We start from the raw sequence: 26,585 nt of genomic DNA, 5'->3' as shown, positions 1-26,585 counted from the left end.
GCCTTTGGTACATTAACATTATATCAAACATTTCTCGAACTACCCTAGAAGGCAGTAAGGAACATTTATGGCCAGTACATTTTCTCAATTTACCCACCATTGGGAAATTTTGCAGAAAGTGAATTTTGGACTCTGCCTGAATGTATTCATGCAGAAATAAGTCTCAAGCACTAAAGGTCGTCTAATCCAGCTATGGGCCTCCTGATTTCCATAACTACATTCCTCTCATGCAGGCTGCTGCCTCAGAGGGAAAGGTTATCCTCGTTAGCCAGATTAAACCTTTAAATGCCCTGCCATGGGCTTAATCGATGGGCCACTTCATTGCTGTGCTGTATTGATCCATGTCATCAGGGGGTCGGCCTCAGTGCAGGGTTATAACCCAGCACGCAGGGATGCTGTCAAGCCCCTCTGGAAACCAAACACCCACACTTCAACACAGGACACAGCATCTGTCTGAGCTTTCCAGGCGAGGGAGGCCGAAAATGTAAAGAGACTGAGTGAGAGATATATGGATAGAGAGAGAGAGAGAGAGAGAGAGAGGCAAAAACCAAACTCAGCAGAAACTCTCACCTTTGGCCAGTATGTTAGATGCTGAGATCTTTCCTGCATAGCTGATAAAGCACAGAAACAAACTACATTGAAGCAGATGTTTCTGTAGCTAGGGATTTAGACTGTCCTATATGCTTTTAAACACAAAAATCCAATAATACAGATTGTAATCTAAAGCAACATATGTCATCAAGAGATCAGCATCTCAGCAGGGGCCTGTACTCAGTTTTCTCTATGCTGCATGTGATCAGAAAACTTTCTCAATTGACCATTCACAAAGACCTGCCCCTGTTACAGGTATGTCCGACAAGCCATGCTGCTCTCATGCCACACATCATGGTGCCGACAGACAAGACATAGAAGGTTAATTCTATGGTAAGGAATTAAAACAATTAATACTGTTTTGTGACTCTTTAATGTTGCGACAAGATCACTGTGGAGCCTCAGTTTAAGCGGCACGTGAAATGATCAGCTTTTCATATTTACTTAAAGAAAAAAGTGACCATTTTTCTATATTTCAGTGTTATTCCCTCAACATAGACGAGTTGATATGTACCTCTAACGACTCAGTGCGTGCATGTAATCGCTGTAGCGTGCGGCGCAACTACGTATGTTAGCATTTAGCTTAGCACCATTCATTCCTTATGATTCAAACAGGGATGAATTTAGAAGCCAACAAACACTTCCATGTTTTCCCTATTTAAAGACAGTTACATGAGTTACATGAGTAAGTATGGCGGCACAAAATAAAGGAGTGATGATATTATTGCGCCGAGGTCGAAATGCTGCTAAGTGCTCTTGCGCAATACATTATAGTTATCATTTTTTATCTGCTTAGAAAATTGCCATATTTTATTTTGGGTCTCCATACTTACTTTCATCAAAAGTGACTGTAAAGCAGTATTAATTTTGTTTGATGAATTTTCTCATATTTTTGACAATTACATTTTTCACAGATGAAAACAAGACAATAATGAAATAGAAACTTGTTTTGAATGACAAAAACTGTGATGCAAATCTAAAAACATTTTCATCAATTAATAAAAATGAGACAAAAACTTTTGGAAAATGTAGATGCATATTGAATTTATATTTATATATCTATACATTTACAAAAAGTGGCAGAAAATCTGTCAGTTTCAAAGGTACAAGCAAACAAAGCTCAGAAGATTAAACATCTGCACTACCTCTAGATAAACCTAACTGCAGCTGAGCTCTTCACACAGCCAGACCCAGACTACATGGGCACTGCAGTGAGAAGGAACCAGGCGGTAAAGAAAAACTCCACTGATGTGTCATTTTGGTCTTAATCAGAATATAAATGAGAAGGAGGAAGAAAAGGCTCTTGTGTGTGTGCTCCAGACACCTGCTCGGTTCTTCAGGAAAAAGGGACTGAGGAGGAAATGTAAGGGAATGTGAGCACATTAAATGCTGTGAATGAAGCACTTTTCCTAGCTGAATGGGCTAAAAAGCTCACTTGTGCTCTTTTCCTCCCGCCCTCTCTCACTATCGGTCATTCTCATTCAACATCTCTCTTGCCTCTGATAATAGAACTGCAATATCACAGATCTAATACAAGCATTCAATTACAAAACTCTGAAATTCAACCTCATGCATACAGCTATTACTGGCAGTACCCAAATGAGCATTTAGTTCACTTTAATCTCAACCTCTCTTGCATCACATCTAATATATTAAGAGAATGAACAACAATAATTGAGCACATACACACAGGGTATACACCTCAGGGTATACACCTAAACCTAATCCATATCTCACAAAACGTGACATCGTAACATTTATTTTTATAATATCACATTATGTAACTAAATACAAGAGAAAAGCATTCAATTTAAGTGGAAGTATTAAATAAATATATAAATAAATAAGAATATTCCTCAAAATAATGAATTTGAATATGATTTTTTATTATTATAAATAAATAAATAATAAATAAACTAAATAAAGTTAACACATAAATAAATAATGACATCGTTTCATGTTCGGAGGTACCAACAGAATAAATGTACTTGAAATTTTAAATAAATAAATAAAAGCATCTCAACAAATATTATAATATCCTGTACCATTTACAGTCAGAATAAAGTCAGTACAAAATTTATTAGGAGCTGTAATTGATTTGACTGATGCTCTGATATGTTCAGTCTATTTGTGGAACACTGGTTTGAATGTTTCTCTTTGGATTTTCATCTCTTCTTTATTGCTTCTATTTGCATTTGTCCTCGTCCTGCCCTCTGACGGTAAATGATCTGAGCCATGTCCTCAGCCCCAGTGCCTTTAATAAAATCACATCTGCATGAAGACATGAGGAGGGGACTGCAAACACGACCGTCAGGTGGACAGTCGAGCATAGGAAGGGTCAACCTGTCTTCATTTAGCACACGACTTCAAATAATACACCCCTTCATCTCACCTCTAACTGTCAGAGGAGGGAATGGGAGAAAGATGCAAAGCAGTACGGTGGAACCGGCATGGATCAGGACCAGAACATTTGTGTCCACTTAGGAAGTGATTTAGTGTCTCTTTGGCAGTGGTGCTGCCGCAGACATTGACCTTTGGAGGGGTGCGTAACAGCAAGCATTCTCACGTGAGACTCAAACCCTGCAATGCGTACTCTTGCCTGGGCCAAGGGTCATTTATCGTAAAAGCCATTACGGTTATTAAAGTGCTCAGACAGGAAGATAAAAGGGCTGCTCATGACTGAGAGCTGGCACAGGAGAAACTGGACTATGGCACAGACGTTAATTGAGACAGAGCAATAGACTATAAGATGGTAAACATGCTCAATCCCCTACCAACCAATCAAATGCTGCTCTTATTGCCCACCACTTCCAATAAACATCCTAATACAGCCCGACTCAATTCCATCCTACTTTGATTCTCAAAAATTTCATTAAAGCTCAAATTTACTCATAGGTTGTTTTATTGTTATTATTTGGAGATGGAAAGCAACACTACAATGTTTCTCATAATGGAGTCTCCCTTAGTGTGCCCATTTCTTATAAACGCCATTGCCCCCCAGACTGACAGATTGCATTGAATTTTGTCATAAATAAAAGCCCTGACAAAGATCCATTATGAAAGGTCATTAAGATTGTGGAAAATGGAGGCCATTTCTCTGAGCAGGGGAGAGTGTGGGCCGGCTCTGAGGACTGAATGAACACTTTGCTTCTAATTTTCCTCGAACAAATTTGAGCTCCAGGGTTTCCTGTCATCCTATCAGAGACCAGAGAGAGTGAAAAATGATTTCGTCTGGTGCTCTGAAGCAGTTCCGCATCAAAAAAGGAAACCGAATCAGGTGTGACATCAAGTAACTGCTCTTTAACTAGTCACCCCTGCTCTAAAGGACCTGATCAAAGATGAAGAAATCGAAGATGCCCAACGGACACATTCGAGCACTACAAAGTCTCAGATGCAACACATCAAAGCATGTGCTTCATAGAGATACACAATTTTACATAAATACTGTGTCACACAAAGAGTCTAACTAAAAAATGCTGAGAGCTCATAGTAGGGGTTTGTAGATTCTAATAAATAGTTGAAAACGAAAAAGGAAAAATGGTAGAGTGCAGAATGGTTAATAATGTAATGCTTGACTATGGCATATGAAGCCTTGCAAGTTGTTTTATGCCACTAGACCCCTCGAAAGTGACTGTGACAGCATGTCAACAGAAAACATTTGCAGTGGTGATGAACTGAAATCAGCAAAAGGATCAAGGATGAGCGGACATCGAAAACTGACATTTTCTTTGGATGAATCTGGCATTCCAATGATGGTTTCCAATAGCTGTACGATCACAAAACCACAAAATGTGATGTTTCTACAAAACAATCTAAAGCTCCGTTTAGCAGAAAGACTTTAGAAATCTCAAAAAAAGTAATTTGTCTACCAAGCAACAAAAATGGACGGTACTGATGTTCACTGCAGGTATAGACTAATAGATTGTATGGACAGTTCTCAGAGCTTCCCAGGCCAACACAATTTCCACTACAGGAAAACAGACCATCTGCACACAGCCTAAATGTCCCTCATTAGGACAGACCATGCTCTGTTTAACCCCACACCAAAACACATGCCTCACCCGCTCGTTTCTGTTCTCATCCCTTTTCTTTCATCATTTTCTAAACTTTACATTGCCTTTTCTTTTCTGACTCCTTCCCTCCCTATTATTTAGCCTCATAATAGTTGTTGAAATATATTAAGATTCAGCATTTGTGCATGCATCCAAGAGACTAAACACACAGTGCTTTTTATTCCACTGACTCCTATTCATATGCATGCAAAATCATGAGACAGGAAACACAAACTCACACAAAGAGGTTTTGCATTTTGCTTTGTTTCCAAGGTTCCAGTTTGGTGAATTTTGTCAAGCAAAACTGTATCAGGTTAAGACGTGACCAACAGAAGAATGACACATCATGCGGCTTCGTAGCTCAGAAGTGTCCTATGCTGCTCCAGGAGAACCAACGTCCTGCAGAGTTTAGCTTCAACCTACGGTGGCCGAGAGAGCTCAACGCGCTGCAATTTAAGAAAACACATGCAAATTGAAAAAACACCAGCAAATAAAAAAAAAACATCTTCATCAGTTTGACAACACAAGTGCTGCAAATCCTCACAACACATGCATATAACGAAACGCGCTGCAAATCATTCACAACACATGCATATAACGAAACGCGCTGCAAAATCTCACAACACTTGCATATAAAGAAACACGCTGCAAATCCTCCACAACACATGCATATAACGAAACGCGCTGCAAAATCTCACAACACTTGCATATAAAGAAACGCGCTGCAAATCCTCCACAACACATGCATATAACGAAACGCGCTGCAAAATCTCACAACACTTGCATATAAAGAAACGCGCTGCAAATCCTCCACAACACATGCATATAACGAAACGCGCTGCAAAATCTCACAACACTTGCATATAAAGAAACGCGCTGCAAATCCTTCACAACACATGCATATAATGAAACGCACTGCAAATAGCACTGACCACAATGGAAATGTTTCAAGGAGACATCAAAAAGTGTCAGACCCGGCTGGGATTTGCTTATCGTCCAGTGGCTACTGGTCAGTAGAGTTGTTGGTGAACTGAAAGGTGAGTTTTTTTTTTTTTTCATGGTGTTTTTTATTATTATTAATGATTCCTTTATCTTTTGGATATTATTAGCCTAAATAAGCTGAATAATTACATAATTACATAATAAAACGTTACTTAAGATGGCTAACTTTAATATCCTCAGCTAAATATAATTTCAAGGTGAATGAAAATAAATTTGCAATGCTTCATTAATTGTTTCTTAATGTGCATGTATTGTGATGATTTGCAGCGCGTTTCGTTATATGCATGTGTTGTGATGATTTGCAGTGCGTTTCGTTATATGCATGTGTTGTTATGATTTGCAGCGCGTTTCTTATATGCATGTGTTGTGAAGGATTCGCAGCGCGTTTCGTTATATGCATGTGTTGTGATAATTTGCAGCGCGTTTCATATATGCATGTGTTGTGAAGGATTTGCAGCGCGTTTCGTTATATGCATGTGTTGTGAAGGATTTGCAGCGTGTTTCGTTATATGCATGTGCTGTGAGGATTTGCAACACTTGTGTTGTCAAACTGATGGAGATGTTTTCTTAATTTACTGATGTTTTTTTCAATTTGCATGTGTTTTCTCTCTCGGCTTCCGTATCAACCAGCTGCAACACACTTTCCTGGAAGTTTCTAGTGAGTCTGAAGACACTGATGCTTTGTTTATGTTTGTGAAAGTCAGTGCGAATTTGTGCTCCATTCCCCCTTTTTCTATAGTACCTGTGAAGTTCCTTTTATCAACCCATCCATCAGAACTTAAGCTCTCATCCAAAACCAATTGAGCTAGGTATTTCAAGACTAAGATACGTTGTTTTAAGCACATTCAAAGGTAGGTTCACATGTATGCTTCTCAAAAAACACAGTCCCAAAATGTCTTGCACTGAGCTCAGTGAAAGAAATCCAAGATTGTGAAGAAATGCTGAAAGGCAGCAATAAAAACTTCAGTGTAATGAAAAATGGATTCATTTATCCAATATTTTTGTATGCCTATAGCATAGAAACATGCAAACAGCAAACTCTACTGTAATCAACTACACAGTCAAGTTTTCTGAGTTCCTGGAGAGTGTTTAAAATGAGACACTAACAAGTTTCCATTTCCATATCGCTGCCTATGTAGTAATAACAAAGAATAGAGCTATTGGGTGAGTGTTCTTGCTGCAGAGATAATGGAAACACAAAAAGAGGCTGTTGAAACCTCCTGTGAACAGGTCTGCGGGGGGTCTGTGTCTCACACACTGTAAACAGTGAGAGGGGGTCTGTCTCTCAGAGGACGTCTCTGACAAAGAGAAAAGGATGCTGATTTGTGGAATGTAAGGGAGCAGACAAATACAACAGCTCAGCACTTTTAGGATCCTGCCTCTATGTCTCATGTTAGTGGCAACAAAACACACACACACACTCGAACAATACAGGCACAAAACAAACACTTACTGTACAGCCACACAGAGCGATACAAACTCACACATACTCTGGCCATAGTCAGAGGTGCTCCGGAGTGTAATAAGATTTAGTCACAGTGCTGGGTCAGTTTTCAGCCATATTGGGGTCACAGATGTGGTTTGTCACCTTAGCCCCTCAAAAATAAAATAGCACCACCTCCTCTGCCCCACTCTTGAGGGCTTGCAAGCCACAATCCATGTCTCTTCCTCTGTTTCTTCCCTCAACATTTCTTTGCTTTTATTTTGTCTTTTTTTTCGGACAGTAGCTGTCCATTTGTTGAGAGTTGCTGGTGTGAAAGGAGGTGTTTGATAGCCAGAAGGACGTTGCGTCTCTCTCCGGCCTACGCAGTCATTCTGTTTCTTATGCGTGACAAGAACAAAGCAAGGTGACACTTTGACAGCATCCTTCATTCCGTCTCTTCCATCACACTTGCATTATCACAAAAGAAGGAAAAGAGAGATGCATGCAGTCAGCAACCCCTCCCCTCTCTCTGCTCCTTCTCCTCTCTCTATCCATCTCTATTTCTCGTCTATCCTGCATGTTTGCGTGTTTTAGGTGGGGAGATAAGGACTCAGAGGTAGGACCATCAGTTCTAATGTAGTGACTCAAAGCCACATCCATCAGGACACCATAATGTAGAAAAGCTTGACAAATTTGCTAATGAGATTTACAATGTGACCTAGACGGAAATTCAGTTGCATCTACTCAGGATGAGACAGATCTATACAGCTGCAAATGTAGGTAATCATGGGTAGGGTGGTGCAGTGAACAGATCTGGCCTGGAAAGCAAAAGGTTAAAGGTCCTTGTGCAATCCTTGTGCTTTAAATGATCTAGAACTAATTCAAATGAGCTTTAAACATGACTAAGCACATATTCATTGTCTACAATGCGTATTTCTCAGTTGAAATAGAACATAAGCTATAAAAATAAAAAAATATATATTATTTAAATGGATCGTTAACCTAACAATGAAAAATTCTGCCATCATTTACTCATCCAAACCTGCATACATTTCTTTCTTCTGCAAAACACAAAATCTATTTTGAAGAATGGTTTGTCCAAGACAAAGAACTGTTTTTGTCCATTGAAAGTCAGTGGGTCCAACACTGTCCAATATTGACTTTGATTGTACATGTAAAAACAATAACTCAATAAATTAGAATTCATTTATAGTCAATCTTTAAGCTCAGAGTTTCCGAGTTGGGGGCGTGTCAATGACAGAATTTGATGGATCGATGGATGCAACGTCTGTTGTTGACGGTAATTTTTTAGTTGAAATTGATAGACATCATTGCAATATAACAATTAATACATTGTTGCGATACAGATTAAAGTGGCTTCATAAAATATTTAAATAAATTAAAAACGCAAAACAGACCTGATGCTACTTCATTGCTCTACATTTTCTATAAGCAGAGTTAACAAACCCTGTTGTATTTTCTAGTAATTTATTAAAAGAAGGTACACGGCCATCTTGTGCCGACAAAACTGACTTGAATGCACCCAACGTCATAATTACAACTTGTCAACTAGTAAGTACAAACTTCCCAGGAGGAATTGAATGCAGAATTAGTTTGGTTCACTAGGCTACACAATCATGGGGAAGACTGCTGATCTGACAATCATTGGAAGACAATCATTGGCACCCTTCACCAGGAGGGTAAGCCACAAACATTCATGCCAAAGAAGCTGGCTGTTCACAGAGTGAACAGATATAGATATTAGTACCTAAGATTTACATATTAGTACATTTTGAGAGGTTACAGCCTCAGTGACAGAGTTCATGAGAGTGAGGAAATGATGGCAGAATGATCCTTTTCAGCCAAAACAAACACACACACAAACAAATTAAAAGCATCTTGTCCAAACATCAGATTCAGGCACGCCTCAGTGCCATCCTACCTCCGTATATTACATATTGTATTTTTTCAGGTTTCAGACACAGCCTGAACCTCAGTCTGAACTAACCCTACACTCACTTCCCACACACTATAGCTAAACTGCCGGAAGATCAGTCACTGTTCTGTGAATGTGTGGGGGTTCTCAGGGCTCCCCAGAGCACCAGAAATAGGCTGGTGATTGTGCCTAATATCACCTACTGTACCATTAAATGTTATTTGAGTCAGAGAAAGAAAGAGCGAGAAAGAAAGAGAGAGGGTGCTGGAGCTACAACCTAGCTACTCTCACTGCCATCGGAAATTAGTGTCATGTGGGAATGGGACCTACTGAGCCTTGAAAGATAAAATTATATTTCACTTTTTCATTCAGTATGTGGTGTTGCCATAGCTTTAGTGATCTTCATGAATATGTTCACAGGATAAACAGAAATTCAACTGTAATCACAAACTTATGGGTACATATTTTAAGAATACTAACTCTACATGATGGATGGATAGAGAGTAAAGTAGAGAGTTCATGTGAGGACAGAGACCGTCAAGGCAGATAAGAGAGAGAAAGACAATCAGAGAGACTGTATACAGAGAGGACAGCTGTAGAGTGACTGCAGAGCTGCAGGGAGACAGGAACAGCCGGAGAGACAATCAGTGAGACAGAGAGTCATCATCTGAGCAGCTACAGGGAGTGAACAGGTCAGAGAGTTACAGAGCAGCCGTTTGGGAGACAGACAGAGAAAGAAGCCAGACAGAGACGCGACCAGGGAGGTGGTGTCGCTACACCTGGGAGACATGAACAGCCCCATGGGTGTCTGAATTTGAATATCAATGTCTTTCCTGATTCACAACAAGGGCAGTGACAGGGGCACTTTCATCTGCAGCGAGTGCGTATTTGCGTGCGTATCGTACAGTGCATTAATCACAGCGATGCTCGAGCACCTCCACCAATCCAAACACATCGACCTTGAGGTTACAAGAAAGACATTAGGGCCGTCTATCCTCTCAAACGAGGGGGGAGAAAAAGCTTTCAAGGTAATGAAATTCTGCCATAAGTTTAATAAAAGACTTGTGGGGACAGGCCTGGGCGAAAAAAAAAAAAAAGTCAGGCTAGATTAAATTGGATTTCTTTCTCTCCTATCCCCCCCCCCCCCCCCCTCCTTTCTTTCAAATTAGGCTTAAGTGCATGTGTGGCGTATTTCTTCTTTCTTAGGATAACAGCATTACCATCCAGAATGAATAGAATCATTTCCAAACCAATTAACCTCTGACGGAACGGATGAGTGGACAGGAATGAGAGCAAGTGGAGAGAGAGAGTGTGTGCAGAGGAGAGTGAGGGTGATATCTTTGAAGAAGAAAAAATGAAAAAAGGGGAAAAGCTTTGCATGAGGGGACAGAGTGAGTGAAAGATGTCTCTAAGTTAGTAATGGGTCAGGCAAGACAGCAAAAGTTAGACTGCGTTGTGAGGTAGAATGTGGAAGAATATCAAATAGCTGCCTACCCCGAGTCAGTTTCCCTCTGCCAGCCACGTAAGCTGCTAGCATTAGTATTTGACATTAGTGTGTGCCCTGCTCATTCTCTATGCTGAGGAGTGTTTGGCATCCAGCTGCTATGGCTCCATTTAGTTAATTAAAGGCTCTATTTAGATCTGCAGCCTGCTGGCTATGAGCATGTCAATCAATAGCAGCTCTGTGGCTCACGCTGGGGCAGAACGACTGATCCTAGACCCCCAGCCCCGATACGTCTCTCTACTTCAGCCAAAGTCTGGGCTCTCAAAGGCACCAATCTTTAAGTTCAGATACATCAATGACTGCAACTCACCCAGATTCCATATTTCTAATAAAATAAATGGCATGGAAAGACTATCTTTATTCAAGGCTGGAAGGAAAGAAAGCTGGAAAGAGCATAATCAGTCATTCAGAAAACACAATTTTCAAACTTCCAAGCATTTTATATCATTTTGCCTTCTCGTTAAACCCCAGCTGATCTGGAGCACTGTTGCCACACAAGCATTGTGTCAGTTTGAAGATTCTGACATTCAAATCTTCAAATGCCCTTCTGTAAATTACCCACAATCCCTTGCTGGAGTTATTCCAAGCCATTACATTAGGCAGGTCTACGAGCAAATATACAGTAGTTGATCGATAAAACACATTTCTACTAGCAGCCTGTAAGTAAAATTAATTAAGCGCCTACTCTCAATTCCAGAGAGAATGGTCTTTTATTTTTATTACTCTCTCTTCTTATTTTTTAACCTCCTGGATAATTCCAGTTAGGTGTTAAACATGGGGGTGAAAGTTTGATTGGTTAGCATGGGTTGTCAGCCCCTGCTTGCAGATGCTGATACTACATAATTATGTGGGCAAGATCTTGTATTATTATTATTGTATTATATAAATATTATTTTAAAATCATATGTGTCACCATGATAGTGTTTTGGCTTTGGTTTATGGACATCCCACTTAATATAATGCAATGAACATTAACTAACAGAAAACGTAACAAAAAAAAAGAGAGAAGAAGAAGAAGAAACAATATTATTTATATAAAATATAATCTTATATGATGTGTCAAAAAGTGACTTCTGGGAATGTTCTTTTACTGATTTTCACCATAAACTATATTATAATTATATACTATTTTGACTCCTAAAACACATGAATTTGACAGTGTCTTACAGTAAAACTGTATAAAATGTGATGTTAAATATTCACCAAATATATATATATATTAGGGATGGGCATTTTGGGAAATTTCTCATTTCGATCATCGATGGGTTTCAAAAACGATTAATCGATTAATCGGGGGTGGGGCTTATGCAGGGGGGCGGGGCATGGCCATAATGTATATAATGAAAAAAAATCTGAAGATTATGAAAATGAAAAAAAATAAAAATAAAAATCTGACATGAAAATCTGTCTATGAAAACATGAACACGTGAACATATGATTAGGACAGGTTAGATTATGATTATGATGAAGCAATGTTATTAATAAAGGAGCAAGAAATATCTGCCTGAGGTGAAGAGTATACCAATAAACGGAAGCTAATTCTATGACACATCCTTTGATAAATCAGATAACTGAGATACATATCAGACGTAACATTACAACTTGTATCAGCACAATAGGATGCTAAGTTATGCGTTAGACAGAGAGAGAGAGAGAGAGAGAGAGCGCGTGCGCAAGCTCCCTCTGATGCGTTTTCATGACAGCGCGCTGAAAGATGGGCAAAGACAGATTTTACTATAGATTCCTATAAAGTTCTCATTATAAATGTATGGCAGATTTGTGCTATCTTTTCATCTACGTTATTAAGTGTAATAGTTGTAATTAAGTTTTATTTTTAAGTTAAGTTTTATTTTCCATAAACCACCTGAGCGTTTTCGAAGCCATATGAATTGCATTATGCCCACAAATATGACGGAAAAAAAAGCTTGGCTGTATTATTATAACATCAATAATAAAATAATAACAATAATAACAATAAATAAGAAAACATTTAAGAGCAAATATCATTATCGGGCATTGCTTATATGAGCATGAAACGAATTGCTGATATGCAGCGATTTTAGCATAATTGTTCATGTTAATTAATCAGACGTAGACTAGCTTTTGCAAATTTATCTGAAAAAAATTTGCAGATGCAGATGTGAACTTGACCGAAAGTGCGCTTTACAAACACAAAAGTACAATAAATTCACATTAGTTATTTTTTTATGTATTCTAATATTTAATTAATATTTTGTATTCAATTTGCACTTTCTGATCAACCAAAATATTATTTAACAGCATGGAAATCACTGATTATTGCTAAATAATTGAATAAGATTTAAAATATTTTTAAGATAAAAACTATGACAAACAAATAATTTTGATTTTCGTCATCTCTACGAATATGTTTAATGTAATTAGGCTACAAATATATCCAGTGCATTTCTATTTTATAAAGACCATTTCATTATTTGTCTGTGACTTAAAAATTAACACACAAAGATACTTTTTCTTTTTTTGCTACTTTATTCAACTGCATTTTTTTTAACAAAACATTGTCTTTCAGTATAACTTTAGCAGCATATTTTGATTCAGCGGTGAAACGTAGTTTTTAAAAGATAAAGAAAAAAGTTCACCAAGTTTAACCAAACAACTATTATAAGGTATAAAACAGAGACCAAATAGCCTAGATATTTTAACTATGGCTAAAACTCAAAACTAAAATAATAATTATTTTTAAAAAATGGATATTATATTTACCACGACCGGTGAAACATTCAAATGTCTATTCAAAAAGATAAGGCGGTCTACGCGCTCAGATGAGAGCCGAGTGCGCAGCCTGTTCACATTTAGTGGAATAAATTCGCTCCGCTGGAACAGATGTTGCAGGAACAGCCAGGTACCACTGGACAAGTAAACATTCTCTGTCCCTGAAACTAATGGGCAGCAAATCTTTCACCACCATTTCAGCATTTTAGCTTTGTCGTCTTCTCGGTTCTGCATGCGTTTCATTTAGGTCTTACGGCAAGTGATTCAATGCTCGTCTGAGTTGCCGCTCTGTTATCGCCAGATATTTTATGTACACATTTTAGATGATAGCGCATTGTATTTGTTGTAGATTTGTTTGACAGCTTGGCGCTACACAGATTACCCTGAACTGTATTTTCATCGTTCTTCTCAAAGGGAAGCCAGCCATCACTACGTGACTTTGAGGCCATGATTATCTGTCTTCTTACGTCTTTTGAGGCAATCAAGTGGGAAGGTAACCAATCAGAGATCAGGGCGCCGCCCAACGTGCTGCCATAACCAATCAAAAAATAATAATAATAATAATTTCGATCATCGTTTACGTGATCGATCATCGCTGTCGCGGTCGAGTACTCGAGTACTCGATCACTGTTGCACATCCCTAATATATATATATTTATATATATATATATATATATATATATATTTTTTTTTTTACAATTGCAACCATTTTAACGGTGTGGACAAAAACAGCAAGCCAAAAATGTCTTCTTTTGTGTTCTGGAGAAGAAAGAAAATCATGCAGATTTGGAACAACATGAGAGTGCGCAAATAACGGCTATTTTCCCTGTCTGCTTCCTTTGACGTCAAAACCTAGGATAGTCACTTGTGCTACCATCAGCTAATCAAAACATCATTTTCATGCAGAGTGATTAATCACATGGCATTTATGGCTCAGGTGATTGACTCAAAAGAGTCTCCAGAGCTTAGCTACCATGACAAAAATGGCATTAGCATTTGGAAACGGCACTGGAAATATGATTTCGGCTTTAACCATATCAACTATTTCCCTTTGAAAGGCAAGAGGATGTTATTGGACTGCCTGATCTCTCTTCAGCCCAGAATTTAAATAAAAATGTACAAAAATCTATGCAGGCAACTACCAGTGACAGGGTGTTTTTGTAAAAAGATTGAAGGCATCCGGAAGGAGCTGCTCTTCTCTCTGTATTTAAACAGGTGTATAATAAGGCTGCTCTTGAATTCCCGTGGGAAAGTGGACCGTGGGATTAACTCCTGAGAGTAATACCTCTCCTTGGACAGGTCATATAGCTGTCAGGAGAGGGTCTGTGCTCACATAAGGTACCGCCCATTAAAATGCTAATGTGTAGACGGAGATAAAAAATAAAAAAGAGGGAAAAATAAAAACACCCCACTTCAGTGCTGTGTCTGCAGTGTTACACAGACTGCCACACACTCATGCATACAGGTCTTCTCCTGCTGACATAATTCAATCAGTGGACTGAATGGATAAGATCGCTTACCCTCTCCATTTCCTGAAGCACTTGATCAGATTAATTGATTGCCCCCCCTCCCCAACCCTCCCCAGTCAGCAGCATGATAGCAGGAATCAAGTTTACATTGATGTTTTCTATGAAATGCTTCTTCAATTTTAAACACGTCACAATTCTCTTAAAAAAAAAATACAACATAAGAGGAGGAAAAATTAGAACACAGAACGCCTTGGAATAATTGATAAAGTTGAAGGATGACATGGATGGATGTCTGTGAGGTAGAATGGATGGAATGGAAACAACCTATTCTTATTCAGTAGAGCCTGTGTTCTGAATCATTAATCAAATGATTTTTTAAGTCATTAAAAAGGCTCAAATATATAAGTTACTGATTTGAAATGGTTTAATGAATCAATCACTGTCTGAATAAACAACACTAACAAATTCAGGCTACTAAAAGAACAGATAATACAATAATTAATATAATAATTATTATAATAATAATTAGCAAACAGAAATGGAATCAGAATCACAAAATCATTAAATTCTTAAAAGACCTGTTCACACCAAAACAAATGTTCAACATGACAATTCTGTCAATTGTATCGCAAATATTATTGATTGGCAAGTTTTCGTCACAGTTAAAGATTAGAACAACTCTCTCTAAAAATGCAGAAGCACAAACACGTGGATGTTCCTGTTTGTCTAAATAGATTCATTAACAGCTGTTCATTAATATTTAGAATGTTTATCAAAATATTTTCACACCGAATATTCGTCTTGGTGTGAAGCATTACAGCTAGTTCACACTGCCTCCCCCCCAAAATAATTTTACTGTGTGTATTTAGTGTTTGTTGGGTCTTGGGAAGCTTGAACATTGTGGCATAATTGTGTGTTGACGCAATCTGACTTAATTGTCAATCGTTGGCATGGCGATGAGGTAACTGTTCCAGTCTTTTTCTTACAAAAATGCATCGATTCACTACAGGAGGCCTTTGTTCAACCCACAGAGCTGTGTGAGCTCTCCTTTTTTTATGGATGGGCCCTTTTTATTTAACTTCTCTTGGACTGATGCATGCAACACCCGCTGAGTGCCATTAAACAGCTTGAAAGATCAAAGACAATATTTAATATAATGCAGACTGGATTCGTCAGAAGAAGAAAATCATATACATCTAGGATGACTTGAGGGTGAGTTATTTATGGACTAATTTTTATTTTTGCGTGAACTTACCCTTTAAGCTCTTAAACTACATTACCTTTTTATACAACTGGCTTTTAAAAGCAACCAACTGTATCCAAAAAGATGGGTTTGTTGGAGATCTGCTAGATTCTCATTCCTATCAGTGACCACAACATCAGATTGCTCTTTCTCTCTCTCTCTCTCTCTCTCTCTCTCTCTCTCTCTCTCGATGGAGATCCCTGGGAAACACTTTGGAACACTATAAAACTGATGGACTGTTCTGACAGCAACAGGGCCATGTGCAAGAGATGCACAAATACACTTTGAGAAAAAGAGTGAGAGAGACCTCCTGCTTACTCTTTTCACTGTACTGCACATGTTTACAGAACACATAACGTCAAAGCTTTAACTGCGTAGACAGCATGAGAGAGAATTGTGAGGACTTTCGTAGATTGAAACTAAAAATATCAGTTCTCTGCTTCACATCACTGTGCGTCCAAACACTGCCCTTGACATTTAAACAGCAGCGTCTGTTCTCAGACATCAGTAGACACATACACCTCCTCCCTGAATACACACATCTGAATGGTCACAGTGAGCAAAAGTTTAAAAATCTATGTTTAAAGATGCAAATGCACACAATAATAACCAACCGAAAATGTCTAAACCACCATGTTTACCATAAAGTGAAAAGACTGGGAGGTATGCAGAAGAGGAGAATGGGAAACACTTTGAAATGCCTGCAAGAATGCACTGCTGCTCCCTGCTGCACAGAGAAGGGGACTGACACTCAACAGAGGAGACAAGACGAATTGAGACGAGATGAGATGAGATTTTCTTTTTTACAAATATCATAAACTATTCATTAATAAATATGCTTATTTAAATATTAAGATTCAAAGAGTTGCAGCACATTTCATTTCACATGTCAAACAAATCTTGCTTTGTCATAAAAAGGTCAAATTATCTAATACTTTAAAGGTGCTCTAAGTGATGTCACACATTTTTTAGGCCAAAAATTTTTTGTCACATCCAGCAAACATCTCCTCACTATCCGCTAGCTGCTTGTCCCCTGAACACACTGTAAAAAAACGGGGTCTCTCTAGACACCATAGACTCCACAAACAACATAAAAATAAACTGGGCTCACCCGTACCACAAAACATAACAAACTGTTCCAGCCAATAACCGACAAGAAAGATTTGGGGGTGGGGTTTGGGGGGTTAGTGCACGGATGAGGAGGAGGGAGGGTCTAGCTAGCCTCCGTTTTGTTTGACAACAATTTGAACGTCAACAAGAAGTTACGACTCCCGTCATCGCTTAGAGCACCTTTAAGAGACTTTTTGACCTTGACATAATGAAGGTCTGCAAGGGCCCCATCTATAATATACTGTTTTATGTTGTTTTTTTTTCTGCATGTTGGTTTCATCCCTTATTATTTGACTTTGAATTTGTTGTCAAATAATAAGAGACAGATAAACAATTTTGCCAAAATATTATATATATTTTGTTTTAAATAATAATGTCAATAATAATACAAAGATCATGTCAAAGAACTTCAGTCTTTTGCCAAGAATTGCATTCTTTTAATTAGGCTTTTTTTTCATTATGATATCACGACTGACATTTTTACTTAATGCCCCCCAAAATATATCAAACTGAATTTTAATTCAGAAATTAAAAACGAGCTTACATAAATTTAGGTGTATTAAAGCCACTGTATCTATTAATTGCACTTAGGACCCAGGGTGTTGTATCATTGACCCAATGACAGATCTGCATGATTAAGCCAGGTAGATGAAAACAAGAAACATGTGCTAGTTCCACTTACACCTAACATACAATAATATATGCATAATAAAACACTCAAACCAAGTATGACCTCGAAGTGCCCTCGTACCGCATATATTACAGGGGTCACCTAGGCCACGGTTTTACTCATGCATACCTGTATTATATTAACCGAATGAAGCCATGTAAATACTGCGTGTGAAAAGCAGAATCAAATCAATGGCTGCCTGAGAAGGAAAATCAATAAGCATTACAGATGCATTAGATGTGACAGCTACAATTTCATACATCACTTCCTGTCGGCTCCCAGCAATTTCATAACAACACAACGAAAAAGAGACATTATTTTTTCTAAAGCGTAGGAAAATACATTTCGAAATTTGCTTTTAATAATTCATGGCAAGGCTTTCAAAGTTTTTCAACCTGGAAAAAAAAGAGAATTACTCTTGAAGGAGAGTGGTGAGCGTGTTTATTCCAAGTCGTGCTTGTCAGGCACTGTTCTGATTTTTCTGAATTAGTGCACAGACAGCAGATTAACACTGATAATGCTACTGCCGACCTTCATGAAATAAACACTATGTCTAACCTGCAGGCACACACAGAGACTCGCAACAGTCCACTATTAGGTCATACACAACTGTAGTGCAGAGGGGACAGTGAGCATCACTCTGATTGATCAGAGCTCTTTAACTTTTCAAAGCATAATACTCTCTCTCACACATACAAGTTTTTATATCAAGATGGAGATTCAGGTTTTTCTATATATATTACTATCCACTAACTCTCACAGAAACATTTCTGCACTTTTACTTTTTCATTAAAAGGTCAATGACGTGACATTCATTTCTTTTCTTTTATATTGCAACAATTCAAACGTGAAAATAATATCACAGTGAGGAGACCCTCATGACTGTGTCTCAAGGCAAACAAGTCAAGGCAAGGGCAGGTCAAGATTATCGCTGTTTGACAGTGTTTTTTTTTTTTTTTTTTTCACAATATGTACTGGGAAAAGTGCTATTCAAGCCACATTTAAAAGAATCAAGAATGGTCTACTTCAGGAATTAAATTAAATGCAAATAAATCACCTACGGTTTATTTTGTATGTGAATAGCTATATCTGTAAGTAATGTGCATGGACAGCTGATAAATATATTGCACTACAATAAGAAAATAGAAGCATAAGTTATATTTTTACATACCTTCCATGCGATGCGGTTGCCTTTAGAGTCATGTTCCAGTGCGATGGGAAAGTCTCCACGCTCATAGAACTTACGGAAAGCTGTGGGTTTAGCTGGCCTCTCCCTGAAAGCCCCTGCAGCTGGAGGGCCCACCACCTACAGGACACAGAGAGAGAGAAAGCCTGTTAGATGCTGTGTCATCAGAGGCAATGGCAGGCCTAAAACCATCACAGAAAATTTTATGGTTTTGATCCTCTTTCATCCCAATGTAAATCTGCTCTCTGTCTGATGTCAGAGGAAGCATATCTGCTTTATAGCATCAAACCATCAATTATTCACAATGTCTGCCTCATATAATTCATTTCTAGCAGATCACACAAAGTACATATTAGCAGTATAAATAAACTTGTGCATTTACCACAACAAGATGGTGACAAGCTAAAAAAAAAATGAAATGGGAGTTGTTTATTCAGCAAGACAGTTGAACTCATGAAGGCCCCTATAGTGAGAATGTGGCTGCCCCGGGATTTGCTCCAGGCCTTGACATTAAACTCTGACTTCATCTGAATAAAATCACACAGAGAGTAATCCAGACATGCTATTCTGCTTAATTGCTATGGTTGTTCAAATTTAAATTAATGCATAAAGCTAATGGTTAACAAAATAACTATGCTAATATATTATATAAGAAACATGCTCTAGTCTTGGCACATTAATACATACAGGTGCATCTCAATAAATTAAAATGTCGTGGAAAAGTTAATTTCAGTAATTCAACTCATATTGTGAAACTCATTAATTAAATAAATTCAATGCACACAGAGTGAAGTTGTTCTTTTATTTGGGATGATTTTGGCTCACATTAAACAAAAACCCACAAATTCAACAAATTAGAATATGGTGGCATCCCAATCAGCTAACCAACTCAAAACACCTGCAAAGGTTTCCTGAGCCTTCAAAATCATCTATCAGTTTGGTTCACTAGGCTACACAATCATGGGGAAGACTGCTGATCTGACAGTTGTCCACAAGACAACCATTGACAACCTTCACAAGGAGGGTAAGCCACAAACATTCATTGCCAAAGAAGCTGGTTGTTCACAGAGTGCTGTATCCGAGCATGTTAACAGAAAGTTGAGTGGAAGACAAAAGTGTGTAAGAAAAAGATGCACAACCAACCAAGAGAAAGAACTGCAGCCTTATGAGGATTGACAAGCAAAATCAAATTCAATTCAATTTGAGTGAACTTTACAAGGAATGGACTGAGGCTGGGGTCAAGGCATACAGAGCCACCAAACACAGACGTGTCAAGGAATTAGCCTAACTACATACAATGTCAGAGGCATCTTACTTGGGCTAAGGAGAAGAAGAACTGGACTGTTGCCCAGTGGTCCAAAGTCCTCTTTTCAGATGAGGGCAAGTTTTGTATTTCATTTGGAAACCAAGGTCCTAGAGTCTGGAGGAAGGGTGGAGAAGCTCAAGTCCAGTGTTACGTTTCCACAGTCTGTGATGATTTGGGGTGCAATTTCATCTGCTTGTGTTGGTCCATTGTGTTTTTTGAAAACCAAAGTCACTGCACCCGTTTACCAAAATTTTTTGAAGCTTTTTACCAGCTTTTTGAAGATACTGATTTCATTTTCCAGCAGGATTTGGCACCTACCCACACTGCCAAAAACACCAAAAGTTGGTTAAATGACCATGGTGTTGGTGTGCTTGACTGAACAGCAAACTCACCAGAACTTAACCCCATAGAGAATCCATGGGGTATTGTCAAGAGGAAAATGAGAATCAAGAGACCAAAAAAATGCAGATGAGCTGAAGGCACTGTCAAAGAAACCTGGGCTTCCATACCACCTCAGCAGTGCCACAAACTGATCACCTCCATTCCACACTGAACTGAGGCAGTAATTAAAGCAAAAGGAGCTTCTACCAATTATTGAGTACATGTAAAGTAAATGAACATACTTTCCAGAAGGCCAACAATTCACAAAAAAGGTTTTTTTTTATTTTATTTTTTTATTGGTCTTATGAAGTATTCTAATTTGTTGAGATAGTGAATTAGTGGGGTTTTGTTAAATGTGAGCCAAAACCATCACAATTAAAAGAACACTTTATACCATGGTCTGTCTGAATACTCGATTCTGATTGGCTGGCAAGTATGCATTAAAACTGTTTAATGCACAAGTTCCAAGTCAGTTTAATCGCCATTCTAAATTAATTTATTGCTTTCATTGACACGCATAAACACACACACCACTCGCACACACAGAGAGAGAGAGAGAGAGAGAGAGAGAGAGAGAGAGAGAGAGATATCGGAGATCACGCTGTGCAGTGTGCACACACAGAAACATCCGAGTACAAAAACTTGTTGGCACACTTCCCAGTGACTTTTATTAATAAAATAGCTTAGAAACTGGATCACTGCATTAATCCCTTTAGCAAAGAGTGTCACAATCTCCAGTCAGCAGTCCAACCACTCTACTCGGTCACAAGCTCAGTCCACTTGAAACAACATTTCCCAGCATCCCTTCTGTTAAACACCTGCATACAGTCAGCCATCACCACACCAGCCTCATTTGAACTTGTAAAGTCTGGCATAAAAAGCTATCACTCTTCACTTCTCCCTTGTCTGGCCTTGTTGTTCCTAAAGACTTAAGGCAGGCATACAGAGAGCGATTTTTTCTGTCGTACGAGCTCGCAGATTATTATTGTTTTCTTGGGAGAAAAAATTGCAGATGCTCGCATGGTCGCGGCTTGTACCGTTTGTGAGAATAATTACGAGAACATTGCGAGCACCACCCGACCGCCCGATAATTTTTAAACATGTAAATAAAAAATTGGACACTGTCGGTTTAAATTTGTGGTGTATGCGTGGTTGAAATGATTTTGCAATCCATCTGAAGATGACCAATCAGAAGATGACATAACCCAAATATTATGTATATATATATATATATATATATATATATATAGTCTATAATTTCACTATAAAGTCCCTTAGAGATTTCACAATTTCCAAAATAAAAATGTGAGATTTTCTGTTTAAATTCATATTTGTTTTTATTAAGGAGACTGTAGGCAGTTACAAATGCACATTGGTCAAGCTCCTGCATCTTTTATAAAATAACTGCAAGCAGACAATTTTTGAGTAAACCACAAAAGATGTCCACCATGTCATGGACAAATTCACAGTAGAGTATATAGATTTTCATTACATAATGATTAAAAAATATAAAGATTTTCAGAAAGATAATTTGTACCTTTTTTAACAATACATTTTACTTGGTGGGAAAAGTGTTTTGAAAATTTGTAATTACTGCAACATATTTTTATCCCTATAAAATATGCACTTTCTTTTCTAAATAAAATCAAACGACAAAGATATCTGGTCAAACTTTCAATGAATCCTTACTGGCCCTCATTTCTTTATAAAGAAATCACATGAAAGGTTTTGTTTTTTGTCCTTGTCACAGAATACTTAAAAGTACATTAAAATTATTTATACGGCAGCAGAATGTTAACAGATGTTTTTACACCTGTGATGGATGGGCAGGAAGTAAATGTTCTCCACATGACGGTCAAGTGAGCACTTCCTGTGAGTGAAGGAAGATGATGACAGCAGAGTCCATTCTATCTGCAGTTAAACTGAGAACACACACACTCATCTGGGGAGTGAGCTGTGAGTCCTCAGCCATCTCTTTCTATGAAAGCGGTTTCAATCACTGGAAACTGCTCTACCTCAGAGAGAGAAAGAGAGAAGCTCATTAATCCTCCGACTGACTTCGCATTGGAGATGGTGTGATTCCATGAAGGTGATCAATCACCTGCCCAAGCTGAGGCCACATCTCTCAGGCTCTCTCTGGACTTCTAAACTGCTTCTGAGAGCCTCTGATGGATGCATGGTGAGGGGCTGCAGCTCTCCGCTCCGGCAGGTGAAACCCACATTAACATTTCCACTGTTCTCTCTCGCCTCCTATTCTCACAGGACATATTCCCCTGACAATATCATTCAATGTATAGTGTGTGTGTGTGTGTGTGTGTGTGTGTGTGTGTGTGTTTGTGTGGCTGGTGACTCACCAGGTTTAGCAGAAAAAACAGAGGCTGCTTTGATAAGGTCAGACTTCACACAACCGTTGCAGGCAACTAAATTACCTCCCTTTATTCATGGAGCATTCACCTCCACAAGCATACTCACTGATCCACCCACTAATATACACACACAACCTAAAGGAAGAGTCAACCAGCGCCAAACTATCAGACAATGTGATGGCTCATCTGTCTATCCATCTATCTGAAATGAGTAGTACAATTCACTGTAGATGCAAATTGACAAATATGAGCGTAAGCTGCTTGATATGGTATCAATATCAATAAAACCTTTTCTCTGATTTTGCAACCTTATCTCTTTCATAACGATACAAATTATATGAGACAGACAGACATTATATAACGTTTACACTGAAAGTGTGAGGATTTAATTGAGAACAACAGCCTTCTGTGATGGTGATAAAACTGAAATAACACCAGTGTTTGATTTATTCGATAAGGATGCCTGATTTCGACTTTCTTCAGTGACATGCTAAACATACACTACTGTTCAAAGGTTTGGGGTCTGTCAGGTATTTAAAAAAAAAAGAAAGAAATTAATACTTTTATTATATGTGTATTTAATGTTACAGAAACATATTTTCAAATATTTGGTCCTTTTAATTTCTATTTATCAAAGAAACCTGAAAAAAAGTATTATGGTTTCTACAAAAAATATTAAGCAGACTTAATTCAACATTTGTAATAAGAATATTAGATTGATTTCTGAAAGATCATGTGACACTAAAGACTTAGTAGTAGTAGTAAAGACTTAGAGTAATTGCTGCTGAAAACTCAGCTTTATAAATGAAAATTTAAATTGTATTAATATTTCACAATATTATTGCTTTTACAGTATTTTTGATCAAATAAATGCAGCATTGGTGAGCTGAGACATCTTTCCAGAACATAAAATCATACCAACCCCAAAATTTTAAAAGGTAGTGTAGTTTTAAAATTAAATATTACAGATTTACATTTGTTGTTTGTTAAAGAAATGTAGATGTGTTCTAATTTCATTAAGCCTTTCAATTCTATCATTTGTGTAAGAAAAATCTGACATTTGAAATATTCTCCTTGTCTTTCCTTTTCCTGATTTAACACTCCTCCCCGCCAGTAGCCTGCTGAATGCTAGTGAGTGTGTTGTCCCTGTGAGGAGACAGAGCCACTCCTGATTCTGATGAAAAATGACAACAAACCAGCAAAGACGCCAACGCTCACTGTGGAGAACAAAAGCGAAAGAGGGATGAAATGAACATCATGTATTCAATTATAAAAAGAGCCAAAGAAAAAAAGCTTGAAAATTGTCACACAATGCTGATTTTCTTCAGACAGTAACTCTACTCTTGTACAAAACCTAAATAAATGCATTTTGACTTCAGCTTGGTTCAGTAAGGCAGCATACTGTGCAACAAGGCAACGAGCTTTCACCCTTAATTTAGCTGATCATACTGTACATAAAGAACACAAACATTCCCACAGCTCCAAGAATACACAAATACAAGAAAGGAAAGTAGTGGCAAAAATATCCTCCTTCAACAACCCTGATGTGCATTTTTTAGCTTTCCTAGTAAAACTCTCCTCCATAATCTTATAATCCTTTAAGCATCACCTTCAGTCAGTGACACCACAAACCTTCACGGAAAATACAGATGTTGTTTTAATAGTCTTAATCTTAACCTGGATGAGCCATGTGCGGTAGGAAAAGTGATAAAACATTTTAATAATCCATCTGTCGTTCCAATTTGCACTCTGTACATCCACACAAGAAATTAACAAAGACTCAAGGCAAAAACTTCCACTGTACAATTTCCACTCTAAGTGAAATTGTTGTCCAAGTCATTTCAAAATAGTGCTGCTATGTCGATAAAGAATGTCTGTAGATCTTTGTGTTACACACACACACACACACACACACACATCTGGTCACCAGTGATGAGTCTTACCACACTTTACATTTACTGCCATGATCAGTAATCAGACCTGCATCTATTCAGGACTGTGCAGACCAATTTAACAGCACTAAAGAGTGCCCTTGATTGCGAACCATCAGACACATTCCATCAGCACACTCCCTGTAATCTACAAAGGGACATCTGGACAACTCTAAGAGTGTGTATGTAAGATGAGTGATTTTTTGACTGTTTGTCAGCAGTTCTGTTCAGATTATTGATGCATTATCTGCTGTCACGAGATCCATGCTATGCTGCTAGCATCTAGACATTTTAAATGAGAAAATTAAAGTTATAATTAATCATACTCCCTGTTTTGCTTCTAGTGCCTTTGGAAGAAAAATGTTCTTATATTGGAACACCATCAGATTTTCAGGCCAGAGCTGTGTTCATCATCGCAATAAGCTCAAAACATTCTTCATCTTCAGCAGAGATTACAAGATGTGGTGTCCTTTGGCTGACAAACACTGAGGCAACATTCCACTGCTGATTTCAAGCTTAACAGGCACCACAATGTTTCATCAGATGACGAAAAAGAACACATCTGATTATGTGTGTATTAATTTAGATGGAACATTCACACAGAAAACCGCTGCCTTATTTGCCATACAGCAGTGATAAAACTAGCTATGCTCACACACTTGGAAGCCCTTGCTGAGAACCAGGACATATCTTAAGCAGTTGAGTAAGATTTCATTTATATTCTGTGAACCCAATCAAAAATAATAAACAAAAATCACTTGTCATTAACAATTATTGCAATTCATTTTTTGACATTGACACATGATGCAGGGCTCCAAACAAAAAAATCGAGTAAGGAGCCATTGGCTCCTATAAGAAAAAAACTTAGGTGCCAAATGATTTTTTTAGGTGCCACAGAATAAACAGGTTTTATGCGTTTTATTTAAATTATTTATTTTACATTTTAACTTTTTAATCATACTTACGTGTTTATGTCTCATCTTTTCTTGAATTTATCAGCATTTTAATCCATCTTGTAGATGACCTGGGAATGAAGGTTCACTTAAAGTGGGAGCTAAATGTCTTTTCCAACTTGAAACATACATTCATGCGTTATTTATTACACAAAAGCTGTACCAATATCATGGACCATAAGCATCACTTGGCCCCTGAGTATAGTTTGGGGTCCTCCTCAATGCATCCTGTAAATGTTGTCATACTCTCTTAAAAATAAAGATGCTTCATGATACCATTGAAGAACCTTTTTTTCCTGTCTAAATGGTTTCATAAAGAACCTTTAACATTTGAAGACAATAACAGATTATGAAAAGGTCAGAAAGAGATTGTTCTTCAAAGAGCCTTTGACTGAATGGTTCTTTGTGGAACCAAAATTGTTCTGTGAAGAACCTTTTAAGCTCCTTTATTTTTAAGAGTGCATGTCTTTCACAATTTCAGTCTGTTTTTCTTAATTAGTAAAATTAAATTTTATAGGAGGAGTTGAATCATGTAGACAACAGGTTAAGTAAAAATATTCAAATTCAATAGCTCATAAATATAGCAAAATGCTCCTCTTTATAGTTATTTTTCTAGCTGACAGATGAGCTTATGGACACCGAGGTTAATATTGCGTTGCAATGTTTACAAGCTTTACACGTTTTGAAAGTGTTGTAGGCCTACTGTAGAAT

The 26,585-nt window shown here is 37.9% G+C and overlaps 1 protein-coding gene across 2 annotated transcripts in view; it reads right to left on the bottom strand.

Annotated features, from left to right (window-relative positions):
* The window catches only part of LOC132112077 (parkin coregulated gene protein-like), a 105,289-nt gene that overhangs the window by 67,495 nt on the left and 11,209 nt on the right, over nt 1–26,585 (bottom strand). The window contains exon 2 of one of the 2 annotated variants that reach the window (XM_059519668.1): nt 18,923–19,057. The exons of the other annotated variant lie outside the window; for it this stretch is intronic. Within the exon in view, the coding sequence (XP_059375651.1) occupies nt 18,923–19,057 (135 nt within the window). The remainder of the gene's footprint in view (nt 1–18,922; nt 19,058–26,585) is intronic. 2 annotated transcript variants of the gene reach the window in all.

Source organism: Carassius carassius, chromosome 31 (genome assembly GCF_963082965.1).
Source record: "Carassius carassius chromosome 31, fCarCar2.1, whole genome shotgun sequence".
In the NCBI taxonomy this organism is placed as follows: Eukaryota; Metazoa; Chordata; class Actinopteri; order Cypriniformes; family Cyprinidae; genus Carassius; species Carassius carassius.
The sequence above is the reverse complement of the archived record's forward strand: the minus strand, read 5'-3'. Positions and strand labels throughout refer to the sequence as shown.